We start from the raw sequence: 14,742 nt of genomic DNA on the forward strand, positions 1-14,742 counted from the left end.
TCTTCCAAGCTAATTTGGATAACGTATAAGACGCAAGGTATCATCATAATTGTTATGACATTGGAAGTCATTAAAGATAAATTCTGAAAATTATATGGTAGAATGGATTTTTCTCATTAACTTAATCATAACATATAAATTAATGTCTATAAATATGTTTGGAAGAGAAAGATAAAAAAGTTAACTTTTATAATTTAAAAAATTTAAAATTTTAATTAGTAATTTGATTTATCTGTTTAGACTTATTATTCACTTTAGTTTTTATTCTTTTTATTCAATTAAGTTTTCATATTTATTAAATAAAATCAATTTGTTAATTGTCATTAAATTAACGGTTAACACTACTTATAAATATCACATATCAAAATTTAGTTCACCCCTTCTTATCTTGGAACTTCAAATTTTTTGTTTTTACTGTTTTTTATTTCTCCTTTCACCTCATACAAGAATTTGTTGGTACGGTGTAGATAAAATTCACACCGACTTATTGTAGTTATTCCCTATTCATGGATAACAAGTGAATCAGATGTGAGTATTATATTATTCAACCTACAATATTCTTTATTTGCAAAAAAAATAATAATAATAATTTAATTTATATTTTTTAAATTAAATTTAATTAAAAATAAAATTAATTTATATTTTATTAAATTAAATTTAATTAAAATTAAATTTTAATTTATATTTAATTTAATTTATATTACATTATATATATAAATATATATTTATTTAATTATACTTATATTTTATATATAGGGTTAAATATGTTTTTAGTCCCTATACTTTGGGACAATTTTGGTTTTAGTCTCTCTTTCAAACTAAAATACAATCTAGTACTTCAACTTTAGAAAGCTTTTGTTTTAGTCCTTTTTATCAAATTTTTTTAACTTTTCAAACTCGTTTTTCAGTTAACATTGAAGTAAAAATATATCAAAAATTTGAAACAGCAAATAAAGTTAAAAAAAATTTGGTAAAAAGGACTAAAACCAGAATTTTCTAGAGTTGAAAGACTAAATTATACCTTAGTTTAAAAGAGGAACTAAAACCAAAATCGCCCCAAAATATAGGGACTAAAAACATATTTAACCCTTTTATATATATATATATATTATAAAATGTCCATGAATACTTTTTAAGCATAAAGATGCTTGAGTAACAGATAAGTTATGGTTTGAATTACCGATAGACATTATCCTTATCCTATCCAAACCGTTATTTTTATTCGCACCACTTTCAACCACTTTTCTCTCTCTTCGTATCTTCCTCCACAAGTTCCATGCACCTCTTAGTAAACATTCATTTTTTACAACTTTTAGAGAATAAAACACTACAACATCCAATAACTCTATCTCTGCAGTTTCAAAAACTAAATTCTCACTAGAACATAACAAAGTAAGACAAACTTTAAAATTTTAGTTTTGTTTTCTTCACTACACCCAATGACATAAAATCTCAATTTTGTTTCTTACATGAGATGGAAGAAGGTGGTGAGAGATGAAAGAGGAGTGAATGAAGGCAGAGAAAAAAAAAACAAGAAATTCCTACGTGAAAGATAAACTAGATTTTAAATGAGGTTAACATGAATTTACATAAAGTAACTAAATTAACTCTTTTTAACAAAACATGGCACTCTTAATTGAATAAAAGAAATAAAAATAAAAAGAAATTATAAATCTAAATATAAAAATCAAATTACTAATTAAATCATATTCAAATAATTATGTGAAAACTCATCATTACTTTATAAATAAATTTATTTTGACTTATAAAAAATGTAAGTTTTTGTCCTTTTCTAAAAATCTTTTTAAAAAAGTCTATAAATAAATATTTAATTTATAAAAATATAATAGAATTATGCTGAGTTGTCATAATGTCTTACTAACATGTTTGTTTTGGTCAATTTTGTGATTATAGTGTTTCATTAACATCTTATAATTTAATAAAATTTTATTGGAAGTATATAATTTAATTTTTTTAAAAGGTGATTCATTAACAAAACCTGTTAAGGAAATAATTAGTTAATCACTAAAAAATGAAAGAACTTTTAGATTGTATTCTTCGCAAATATTACTCATATGTTAGTTACAATTAATGCAAAATTAATATAAGCATACCTATAGTTTAGTAAATATAATATACTACAAAATTATGATACTATTTTCTTATGCTTATAACAGCCAATTATATATATATATATATATATATATATATATATATATATATATATATATATATATATATATATATATTGTCTATTTGGGTACACACAGTAGTTATACAGGGTTTAGGGGGACCACGACGGAACGCTTGCGAGCCACCACCATCGCACTGAAACCGCGAGCACTGTCCACCACCGCACAGAAACAGACCATCGCCACGCGAGATTGAGAGAGGAGGCGCGCGACGCCACGCACCACGCGACGCGAGGGAGAGCGGCGCCGGTTCCCACAGCAGCGGCGGTTCTGAGAGTACAAACAGGTTTGTTGTGCAATACCTTGATTTTGCCCTGATTTCCCTGATTTTGTTTTCTGATTGTTCTGATTGATTTCGGTTCTACTGATTTTCTGATTGTGTTATTGTCCTGTGTTTATATGAATTGTGTCATTGTGCACTGTGTAGCATTATCTGTGACAGAGGTTTCATTTTGCTTCTATGCTTATCCTTTTTAAATTTCATTTTCTGTAATAGGATTAGTAAACCTGGTGGTTGCACAAACTGACTTCATTTTCTAAATTAATGGACTAGTCAATTAGATGGCTAAATGCTAAACTGGGCCTGGATAAGTCCATTTATTAACACAGCATTACAGAAAAAAAATACCAAATTAGCCAATGATTTTTCTGATATTGTTTGGTGGATTCATGCAGTTTCAACGAAAGTGAATATCTGATGTTTCTAAACTTTATAGCAACATGTAATTCTTTGGTGGGTATATTATACGTAATTTATGTTACTTAATAGATACTATGGTGATTGGATTTCAATCCATTTGACTTTGCAGGGGCTTATAATTGTGGTCCAATAGGATGGGGAGTGTTACGGAAGGGAAGTTAAGGTTTTGTATAGACAGAGGGGGCACGTTTACTGATGTGTATGCAGAAATCCCGGGTCGGTCTGATGGCCAAGTTTTGAAGCTTCTCTCAGTTGACCCTTTGAACTACGATGATGCACCGGTGGAAGGGATAAGGAGGATCCTTGAAGAATTCGTTGGTGAGAAAATTCCACGCAACTCCAAGATACCCACTGACAAGATTGAGTGGATAAGGATGGGTACAACTGTAGCAACAAATGCACTTTTGGAGCGTAAGGGAGAAAGGATTGCTGTGTGTGTGACTCAAGGCTTTCGTGATTTGCTTCAGATTGGGAACCAGGCTCGCCCTAGCATATTTGATTTGACCGTGTCAAAGCCTTCAAATCTCTATGAAGAAGTTGTAGAGGTTGAAGAAAGAGTTCAGCTTGTTCAGTCTGAGGAAGAAGAAAATCAGGGTGCTTCTTCATTGCTAGTTAAAGGAATTTCAGGTGAGCTTGTCAGGATTGTGAAGCCTCTTAGTGAAGAAGCACTAAAGCCTATACTGAAAAGGTTATTGGAGAAAGGAATTAGCTGTTTGGCTGTTGTTCTAATGCATTCATACACTTATCCACAACATGAACAACAGGTTCAGAAGTTAGCTTTGAGTCTGGGATTCAGACACGTTTCTATATCATCTGCTTTGAGTCCCATGGTTCGTGCTGTTCCTCGTGGTCTAACAGCTAGCGTAGATGCTTATTTGACCCCAGTTATTAAAGAATATCTGTCAGGATTCATCTCCAAATTTGATGAGGGAATTGGAAAGTTGAATGTTTTATTTATGCAATCAGATGGAGGACTTGCTCCTGAGAGTTCCTTCTCAGGGCACAAAGCAATTTTGTCTGGCCCTGCAGGAGGTGTTGTTGGTTACTCACAAACTCTTTTCGGGCTTGAAACGGATAAGCCATTAATTGGGTTTGATATGGGAGGAACATCTACAGATGTGAGTCGATATGCAGGTAGCTATGAGCAAGTGCTAGAAACCCAAATTGCTGGTGCCATCATTCAAGCACCTCAGCTTGACATAAACACTGTAGCTGCTGGTGGTGGTTCAAAGTTGAAGTTCCAATTTGGTGCCTTTCAAGTTGGACCTGAATCGGTTGGAGCACACCCTGGTCCTGTATGTTATCGGAAAGGTGGAGAGTTGGCAATTACTGATGCCAACCTAATTCTGGGATATGTTATTCCTGATTATTTCCCTTCTATATTTGGGCCAAATGAAGATCAGTCTCTTGACATCAAGTCAAGCAAGGGAAAATTTGAGGAGCTTGCTAGACAAATAAATGCTCATCGAAGAAATCAAGATCCATCTTCAAAAGACATGTCGGTAGAAGAGATTGCACTTGGGTTTGTGGATGTTGCCAATGAGACAATGTGTCGTCCAATAAGGCAGTTGACTGAAATGAAGGGACATGAGACAAAGAACCATTCACTTGCATGCTTTGGAGGTGCTGGACCTCAGCATGCTTGTGCTATTGCAAGGTCATTAGGTATGAAAGAAGTGCTTATTCACAAATTGTGTGGGATCTTAAGTGCATATGGAATGGGATTGGCAAATGTTGTAGAAGAGGCACAGGAGCCTTATTCTGCAGTATATGGAGCTGAATCTATTATTGAGGTCTCACAACGAGAAGCTGTCTTACTAAGACAGGTAAAGCAGAAGCTGCAAAATCAAGCATTTAAAGAGGAAAATATTTCAACAGAGACGTACTTAAACTTGAGATATGAAGGTACAGACACTGCCATCATGGTCAAAAGACAAATAGCTGAAGATGGACAATTATATGATTATGCCGCTGAGTTTGTGAGATTGTTTCAGCAGGAATACGGTTTTAAACTCCAGAACAGAAACATTGTGATATGTGATGTTAGAGTTCGTGGTATAGGAGTTACAAATATATTGAGGCCACAGGCTATAGAGCCTGCATCTGGCAATCCTATAGTCGAAGGCTACTATAAGGTTTACTTTGGGAATGGTTGGCAGGAAACACCTCTCTATAAGCTGGATAAGTTGGGCTATGGGCACATGATGTCTGGCCCAGCAATCATCATGAATGGCAATAGTACTGTGATTGTAGAGCCCAACTGTAGAGCCACCATAACCAAATATGGAAATATCAGGATTGAAATAGAATCTCCTTTGACCAGTGTTAAAATATCAGATAAAGTTGCGGATGTTGTACAGCTCTCCATCTTCAATCACAGATTTATGGGTATAGCTGAGCAGATGGGAAGGACACTACAAAGAACTTCCATTTCAACAAATATCAAAGAACGACTTGATTTTTCCTGTGCTCTATTTGATCCTAGTGGGGGCCTAGTTGCAAATGCACCTCATGTTCCTGTCCATCTAGGTGCTATGTCTAGTACAGTTCGGTGGCAGCTCAGTTACTGGGGTGAGAATCTAAGTGAAGGAGATGTTTTGGTTACTAACCATCCATCAGCTGGAGGTAGCCATCTTCCTGATATAACTGTTATTACACCTGTTTTCTTCAATGGGAACGTGGTATTTTTTGTGGCAAATAGAGGGCATCATGCAGAGATTGGGGGTACTACTCCTGGAAGCATGCCTCCATTTTCAAAGTCCATATTAGAGGAAGGAGCGGCCATTAAGGCATTTAAGCTTGTGGAAAAGGGCGTCTTTCAAGAAGAGGGGATCATTAAACTTCTGCAGTTTCCAAGTTCTGATGGTCAGGGAAATAAGATTCCAGGATCTCGCAGGATTCAAGATAACTTATCAGATCTGCGAGCACAGGTAGCAGCAAATCAAAGAGGAATTACTCTAGTTCAAGAGCTCATTGTGCAGTATGGTCTGGAAACTGTTCAGGCTTACATGAATTACGTACAGGTGAATGCAGAAGCAGCAGTAAGAGAGATGTTGAAGTCTGTTGGTCATAGCATTTCATCCAAGTCAAATGAATTTGCGACTATTGAAGAGGAGGACTACATGGATGATGGATCCATTATTCATTTGAAACTGAGCATTGACTCTAATAAAGGAGAAGCAGTTTTTGATTTTGCTGGGACAAGTCCTGAAGTTTATGGTAATTGGAATGCGCCAGAGGCTGTAACAGCTGCAGCTGTCATATACTGTGTTCGCTGTTTAGTGAATGTTGATATTCCTCTCAATCAAGGTTGCCTGGCTCCAGTGAAGATTCTTATCCCAGAGGGCTCATTTCTCTCTCCTAGTGATACTGCTGCTGTAGTAGGGGGTAATGTCCTTACATCGCAGAGGATAACTGATGTTATATTCACTGCATTTCAAGCCTCTGCTTGTTCACAGGGATGTATGAATAATTTTACATTTGGAGATGATACCTTTGGTTACTATGAAACCATTGGAGGTGGAAGCGGAGCTGGTCCTACTTGGGATGGGACCAGTGGGGTACAATGCCACATGACAAATACAAGAATGACTGATCCTGAGATATTTGAGCAAAGATATCCAGTGATTCTGCACAAGTTTGGACTTAGAGAAAACAGTGGTGGAGATGGGTTTCATAAAGGTGGTGATGGTCTACTTAGAGAAATAGAGTTTAGGCGCCCAGTTATTGTTAGCATTCTTTCTGAGAGGCGTGTCCATGCACCAAGAGGGCTCAAGGGAGGGAAAGATGGTGCTCGTGGAGCTAACTACCTTATAAAGAAAGATAAACGAAAGATTTATCTTGGTGGTAAGAATACAGTTGAGGTGCTTCCAGGGGAAGTTCTTCAAATTTTGACTCCTGGTGGCGGCGGATGGGGTTCTCCATTGTAATTTTTCTTGTCTGTTGGATAAGAACATTGTGAGGAACAACCACTTTATGTTTGCTGTTTTGGTTACATGGCATCAAAAGTTGTCTTGTTATTATGGATTGATACGCTATACACATCAATAAAATTAAAAATAGTTGAATCTCCATCTTAATATATTTGTTCAATTATACCCTCAACATGATCACAATTTCCTTAACTGTTCTCTTACACAATTTTTTTTTTTTTTATTTCATAATGTTGAGATGCTTCTATCAAACATAGAATCTGTGCAATCTTTCTAATCTTTTGTTCATTCATTCTATTCTTATGCAAATGAGGGGTAGAAAAGGGTTTTTGGGAGCAACTATACCTGATAAGGTGAAACTCTTCTGCTGTCAGTATTTGAACCTGCAAATCTATTGACATATTAACTTCAGTGTGCATCTAGTTTTTGACAAGTACTAATCTAAGTTACTTCTGTCCCGGCCAATTTTTCCCTTTTGGGAAATGACTTGCAAATATACTTTAGAAGTATATATATCCAGCCAAAAGGGCATACTACCTTATGGAGATCCTCGAGGATTAGAAGGTAAGTCATGCATATTAAGGAGTTTTTGGGTCTTCCATACAGCAACATAACTTTAAAAATATCTAGATTTTTCATAAAATTGAAATCTTGATTATGGGTAGGGTTAGTTAGACAACTTTGATAGTGTTTCTATTCTCATACTTTTTCAACATGTAGTATTTAACTCTTCTTGCTATATAAGACATTGTATCCTCTGGTTTTGGTTGAATTGGGACTAGGATTCTTCTAGGATCTCTTACATGAAATTTGGTTTTGGACTCAAATCTTGTAGGGGTATCTTAGTATGCCTTTGTTTATTGGATCACCTTATGTTTAACTGACAGGCTTCTGTTGTTGGGAAATTTGAGGATTGTAATATTTTTGCTATTTTTATTCCTCTTTGCGTTGGTTAAACTTATTTGGTTGAAACGTGATTCTTCTTCTTTATGTTGTAGCATTTGATGAAGAAGGAGGTTCTATTGTTTCTTTACTGGGTAATTGGTTTTGGTGCTGTTTTGATCTTGGTAGATGTCTGTTTTGGTGTTGAAAATGTTTGTACAGCTAAAGGCCTAGGTTCGTGTTTGACTGCTTAGGTTCAATGTCAAAAACTTGGTGTATTGTATTTGAAGTTGTTTATTAGTTAGTAATTTATAACTTATTATTTTGACTCTAAATCCTGCACAGATGGTATAGAGAATGTACAGCTAACTGAGGATGATAGAAGCACCTGCTCTTTTTTCTTTTCATATGTGGTATTGCTAATGGCCCTGTCTGTGTATTCAGGTAGTGAAGTAATAATTAGTTGTACTTGAAATTGTACATTTGTTAGTGTGAGGATAATACAGCTAAAATCAGGTTAGCCGAGGCTGAAGCTCGGGCTTGGTACTGTGGCCTTGCCCTGCCTGATTCTCTCTCATGCGGCAGGGATATAATATTGTTTATGAGCTAGTTTTCATGTTGTAAAGGGAGGTGATGACTGTACAAATTTTACTAGGTTATCAGAGTCCCTGTATTCGGGATCACCAAATGTTTTGACATATGAGGCTCTACTTTCTGCCCTATGTTAACCTTTTCTTCTATCCCTCCACATTTTTGCCTCTTCAATTTTTCTTCTCACTTCTTTCTCTTTGTTTTTATTATTATTTTCTTCAATTCTAATCTACTGCATTGTGTCCTCGGTTTTGCACCAAAGTTAGCTATGTATTGGATGTGTTTTCTTTGTATGAGTTCTCCATTTCAACAATCAGATTGTATGGTCGTCAATGATTTGGGTTGTCATAATCAAATCAGTCGGAGCTTGTTTTCATTATACTTTAATAATTGAAATGACTTTTAAAGCAGTCACTTTTCGTTTCTGGGAGAAGTTCAAACTCTGGTTGATGTAACCTTTAAAATTACAATTATTCTTAATGCAAAGAAAAAATAACTATAAGCATCTCTTCAGTACTCAGTAGGTAAGCTCGTGAATTAAACAAATATTTGACCTCTTACTTTCCTTAACCGTTTAGCTTACAATTTCAATTGCTGACACAAGTTTTCATCATCACTTGGATAAACATATCTCGAAACTTGTTTGCCCAAAGCAAAATATATTGATTTAAATTATTTTGGTGACCTGTTTGCGTTGATATATAAATTAGATAATATCACAGAACACATTGTTGTGGAGATGAAACATTTGATCTGTAACAACTTCTGAGAGCACATCTCCTTTGGCATTTGTTACTTTTTTCCTTGCAATGTGAAACAAAAGAGGGGAAATTCCCAATCTGTCTCCATCAAGCTTATTTCTTTTCGTTTTAAATATCTTGAAAACAGCAACCAAACACTATCAAATGTCATATTGTTCACATAGTATCTGAACTGTAAAGAGAAGTAAAGTGTTGGATGTTTGTTGGACATAAACAAGGAAAACAGAAGAAGAAGAATGTTTAGTCTTGCATTCTGTGTTGTTCCAACTTTAGTGGCTATAGAGACTTGAGTTGACTTGGTCAATTCACTGCTGATTGAGATACTTTAGAGGCCTGCCATTTAAGCTACATTGTGTTAATGAACAAAGAACACATATCATCATGCATTATGCCTTCTTCATTAAGAAAAACCCCAAAATTCACAATGTAATTTTTTTACATATCTTTATCCAATTAAGTTTCATATCTAGAGTAAGTTTTATTAATACTGCAAAAAACTTTATATTAGCATTACAAAGAATTAAGTCTATTATTTATAACTTATTTTCATCCTGTTTTGTTCTCATCAATTCTTTAAAACAAAGCTTTGAAAATAATGGAAGTAAAACAAAAGTATTGTCTTATATATATGTGTGTACCATACCATCATACCATCATTAGGAATATAAGATCTTACAAATTTAAACTTGAACAATCCACAGTAATCTCTATCCACCACAATTCTGCTCAGGTATTTTATGTTGCTACATTTACTACATCTTAATCTCTCTATCCATATATATATATATATATATATATATATATATATATATATACTTGTAATAACTCTTTCACAGTTACATCGTACCATTATAAATTATCTGGATCATCTTCAATTCTTTCAATTATGGTATTGAGTCATCAAAATCTATTTTTATACATGTAGTGTAGGCATTAGGTGCATCTAAATCTCTAGTAACTTTTTTCCTTCAAATATAATGTGTGTTCTTGGAGTATTTATTAGAACACTTGAATGAACACATAGTGCTTTGTGTCAGGTGGTGGGAGACATATGAACTTTCTTTGCTCCTATATGTATTAGTCATGTTCATCATTTTGAATAATATCATTGGTTGGGGAAAGGAACAATGGCTTAGTATGCTTTTTGCAATATTTCAGGAAGGAGCACTCAGAGATAGATGTGACTTCAGGATTTTTTGTTCTGTTTTGGTTCAGGTAAATAAATACCTTTCTCCCTATTTTTTGCATATATGGTGCATATTCAGCGAGAATACGTGGTGATTGTGAGAAATTTGGGTTATTAGAACCAAATAGGCTGTCCTGTTTATTCTAAATAAAACTTTATCAGCGATTCTTGATGCATTATTATTCTGTGTAAAGGTTGAACTTCCACACAGTATATGGTAGGCCTAGGTATTGTCTACCCTTAAAGCTTAAAAGGTGTTTGAGTGATGAGCCATATTAGATATAGAACCATTTGAGCCTTCACCCAATGACTTAAGCCTATTGGAGAGTTAGTGCTTGAGTTGTTGTCATGTCTTGAGAATTACAAACAATCCTATAGAACATGGACAGCATAAAAGTAATATTTAGCTACCTCACTAAGCTTTTCGTCTCCAAAACTAAGTTCCTTAGAATGACACAAGGGTCTAAGAAAATGCATATAATATATCAATCTACATATTCAAACAGCTATTTCCTATTGCAATTATGCTCACATCACATATACAACACACTGCACAGATGACAGAACCACCCAAAAATAATAGCAAGCATATGCTATGGCTTTTCAAATGCACCTATTCCGTGAGTATAATATACAATTTTAACCTCACCTAGTCAAAAGACCAATGTTGGTATTGAGGGACGTTATTCTGGTACCTTGCTGGCAGGTATCAAGTCCTGTCTCTGTAACTTAATGTAACATCCGAAAGGACAAGACAAAGGTAGCTCAAATCAGTTAGCCTGGTACTGGCAACATAGATGTAACTTAATGTCTGAAAAGGTAAAATCGCAATATCTTCAATAAATACTGAATCAAGTGTGGCAACAAAAGGTACCATAAATGATGCATATTGTACACTAAAGCACAATAATATATTAAGGAGTAAAGGTGTTGCCAGTATTTTGATTTAATTTGAATGATATCTCTACTTTGCCCCTCTGCTTCTGCATCAAAAGCCAAATGCTTTTATGAATCACAAGTCCAACCAATGGCAAAAAAGGTCCATCTTTAGTTCTTCATACAAGCTTAAAATTAACCTTACAAAGAGTCTGTTTATGTAGAGTACGAGTGAAGATGGATCACAAACAGCTGAACAGTTCTTAAAGAAATACCTGACGAACTACAACAAAATCATCAACTGATAGGCTTAACTCCCCCTCAGCTTGAGTTGTACCTCTTGCCGAGCTAAATGATCAAGATCATTAGAAGAGCACGGCCACAAATCCATGAAACTGTACCGTGATACAATGTCTTGCAGAGAGCTCTCCAATGCTGTTCCATCTTCAGCTCTAGAAAGTGCTTCTTTCCTTCTTTCCTTCTTTGCTCAACCTACATAATTTGACAAGGATAAATCATAAATTACAGGCTGATTACAGCCCTTCCATGTTTAATCCATTCTATAGTCATAAGCAACTACCAAAGTACACTCATTAGAATTTTTTAGAAAAGGTACATATCATGGACATGATTTTAAAAGCATTTTCTTGCCACACCCAAGAACTTATTTCTAGAAACGTTATAGAACCAAAGTCTACGTTGTTACACAATGGCACATTGAAGGCCTCAGTGCTCTAAATATTTCCTAATTTTTCTAATTAGAGAAGTGGTGCTTAGAAATTAGACTAACTTTACGGATTATTGTCAAATAGATCTAAACAGGTATTTAATCACTTCCAATGTTGATTATTGTTACTAAATATCATCTTAGACTCTCAATACGCCTTACAACCTCTTGAATGGGAAGACTACATATTCTAAATAAGAGAGCAAAGGAAAAAACTTAGCTATAAATTAAACCAACTCTAAATGAGAAGAGTACAAATTCTTTTAGAGCATTCCTTAGGATTCAAATAGTGTGCCAGCTGTTCTAAATAGCTTGTTTCTTGCTTGTCTTGTTGACTATTCTAGTTTTGTCTCCACTATATGTGAAAGTTGTTCTGATGTTCCTAATTGAGCTTTAATTGCTTTCTTCATCTGATCTAGATATTTTAATATTGTTTGATCATAATATAAACATTTCTAAGTCTGATTGTGTTGTTCCCTTATACAATTTGTTGCAGAAATTTGTTATCAAACGTGCAACCCACCAGTCATTGGTCTCCTGACTATGATTGTGGAGCTGCTTCTTGACCAAATTTGGTTTGTCAGTAGATAGTTAAATAACTATTGTGATTGCGATTGTGATTATGTATATTTATGTGTGTACTAGACTGTTTGAACTTAAGCTTACTTTGAAATGATGGGACGACTTGTTTTTAGATGTTTTATTTTATCTTGAAATTGAACAAGACATAGGTGGAGACTTGTAGGCTAAGAATATGTAGTGTTGATGTCAAATCCTATGGTAGTACCTACATGTGTAAGTATTTGTAAGTACTCTATAAAAGAGGACTTCACTATAGTAATAATACTTAATATGACCCTTATTGCATGCCTATGACANTAGTCAATGTGNAAGTACTCTATAAAAGAGGACTTCACTACAATAATAATACTCANCATGACCCTTATTGCATGCCTATGACAGTAGTCAATGTGTAAGTACTCTATAAAAGAGGACTTCACTACAATAATAATACTCANCATGACCCTTATTGCATGCCTATGACANTAGTCAATGTGTAAGTACTCTATAAAAGAGGACTTCACTACAATAATAATACTCANCATGACCCTTATTGCATGCCTATGACAGTAGTATTCAAATTGCCTTCCATGTTCGACTTACGTAGTAATAGGTTTATTACTTATGTCACATGGAGTGTTGCTGTTTTGGCTAAGTTTTTGTTTGTTTGGCTTGTCACAGAACATGGCCCATTTTCCCAATCATCGTGGATGGATGTACGACCGTTGTTATAGCGGAAGGAGAGGTATGAAGGAAGCTTTTGTCCTTGGAGTTGATGAGTTTGTGGAGATGGCTCGACGATATGAATATTATGCTCTTGATGGAGGGATTCAATGCCCATGCATCAAGTGTGAATGTACAAGGATTTTGAAAGATGAAGTCGTCAAAGTTCACCTATACCGAAAAGAGTTCATGCCAAATTACAAGGTTTGGACATTTCATGGTGAAGAAATGCCTTCTACCTCCACTGCTCATGAAAATCGACCTGCATCAAGTTTGAATACTATTGTACATACATCTGAGATACAAGAGATGGTCGACAATACTCTTCGTCAACATGCTGAACAAGAAGCAAACGATAGTCGTGATGAAGAGTCTCCAAATGAAAGCACTCGGAGGTTTTACAATCTCTTGGCTGAGGCAAACCAACCTGTATTTGAAGGTTCATCTGAGTCAAATTGTCAGTGTGCATCAAACTCATGGCTGGTAAATCTAATTGGAACGTTCCCAATCAAGCGGTAGACCACTTTACAAAATTGGTGTTAGATCTAACACCACCAAACAATTCTTTGCCAAAGAATTATTACGAAGCCAAAAGATATGTTTCAAAGTTGGGATTGAAAGCGAAGAAGATTGATTGTTGTGTGAATGGATGTATGATTTTCTATGACAACGACAATGGCAAAAATGATGCATCATTGGTGAAATGCAAGTTTTGTGGTCATCCTCGATTTCAGACATTGCAACTATTAAGACAGAACTACAACTCCAAACACAATTTCGCAATTCGAATCAGGAACTGTTTCTACAGAAAACCATCCTTCCCCAAAACCCATTTCAAAGTTCAAAGCAAAAATTAGACTGCATAAACAAAACTTTTATATTGGTTCTCCAATTCAAACTTCTAAGTGTATTGGTCCTAATGTTATACGGGTTTTGGACCTCCATATGACAAAACCAGATACATGTAGATCTGTTATATCTTCCTCTGAATTCTTAATAGCATAATTTGATACAAATGTTAAAAAGTTATTTTCATTTCATCATATTTTCTAAATTCAATCTACAAAAGCACATTCTCAAAACTGTTGCTAATTTTTCTCTCATTTCACTCTACCTGAGAGGCATGTGAAAATCATTTAAACATTTTCGATTCATGTGCAGAGTATTAAAGAAATTCCAATAAGAAGTTCCATCGCCTATGGCGTGGTTCATAGAACAACCAATGAAAACACCATCCAATAGTTTAGCGACTTTAACGGACAACAGAGGCATGGTGTGATCATCATGGTTGACAGCCTTGTGATGATCAAAAAATGAGTGAACAACTGTTATAATGTCTTCATCACCCTTGGATGCTTTAAGAGTTCTGACATGGCCCACTCAATCGTTGTGGCAGATGTGTCAACTCCTGCAATAATCATACTCCTTCACTATTTTTGGCTGTCTCATCCACAATGACATTCCCCACAATTTGAGACCCACTGGCCAACTTAGAAGATGACTTCTTCCTCAATGAGTCTAGGTAAAGCCTCGGGCCAGAAATATAGTCCCTCGGCTATCCAATGTCCATCCAGAATCCTGGCAGTACCATTGCAAAGAGCTTTTACTCAA

General features: G+C 35.0%; 2 protein-coding genes across 5 annotated transcripts; both read left to right on the forward strand.

Annotated features, from left to right (window-relative positions):
* The first annotated feature begins 2,261 nt into the window (after positions 1-2,261).
* LOC106775849 (5-oxoprolinase) lies at positions 2,262-6,971 on the forward strand. Its single transcript, XM_014663071.2, has 2 exons — positions 2,262-2,478; positions 3,002-6,971. Exon 2 carries the CDS (start codon positions 3,027-3,029, stop codon positions 6,819-6,821), a length of 3,795 nt encoding a protein of 1,264 aa, XP_014518557.1. The 5' UTR covers positions 2,262-2,478; positions 3,002-3,026; the 3' UTR covers positions 6,822-6,971.
* Positions 6,972-9,938: 2,967 nt separating this feature from the next.
* Positions 9,939-14,274, forward strand: LOC111242675. Of its 4 annotated transcripts, XM_022787131.1 has the most exons (3): positions 9,939-10,273; positions 12,344-12,422; positions 13,090-14,274. In XM_022787131.1, the coding sequence occupies exon 3, from the start codon at positions 13,093-13,095 to the stop codon at positions 13,648-13,650; it is 558 nt and encodes a 185-aa protein (XP_022642852.1). In that variant the 5' UTR covers positions 9,939-10,273; positions 12,344-12,422; positions 13,090-13,092; the 3' UTR covers positions 13,651-14,274. The 4 variants fall into 4 exon arrangements, with proteins under 4 accessions (XP_022642852.1, XP_022642849.1, XP_022642850.1 ...); XM_022787128.1 differs by lacking the exon at positions 12,344-12,422; XM_022787129.1 differs by lacking the exons at positions 9,939-10,273; positions 12,344-12,422 and adding an exon at positions 10,290-11,579.
* The last annotated feature ends 468 nt before the right edge of the window (positions 14,275-14,742 follow it).

Source organism: Vigna radiata, chromosome 10 (assembly GCF_000741045.1).
Source record: "Vigna radiata var. radiata cultivar VC1973A chromosome 10, Vradiata_ver6, whole genome shotgun sequence".
Lineage (NCBI taxonomy): Eukaryota > Viridiplantae > Streptophyta > Magnoliopsida > Fabales > Fabaceae > Vigna > Vigna radiata.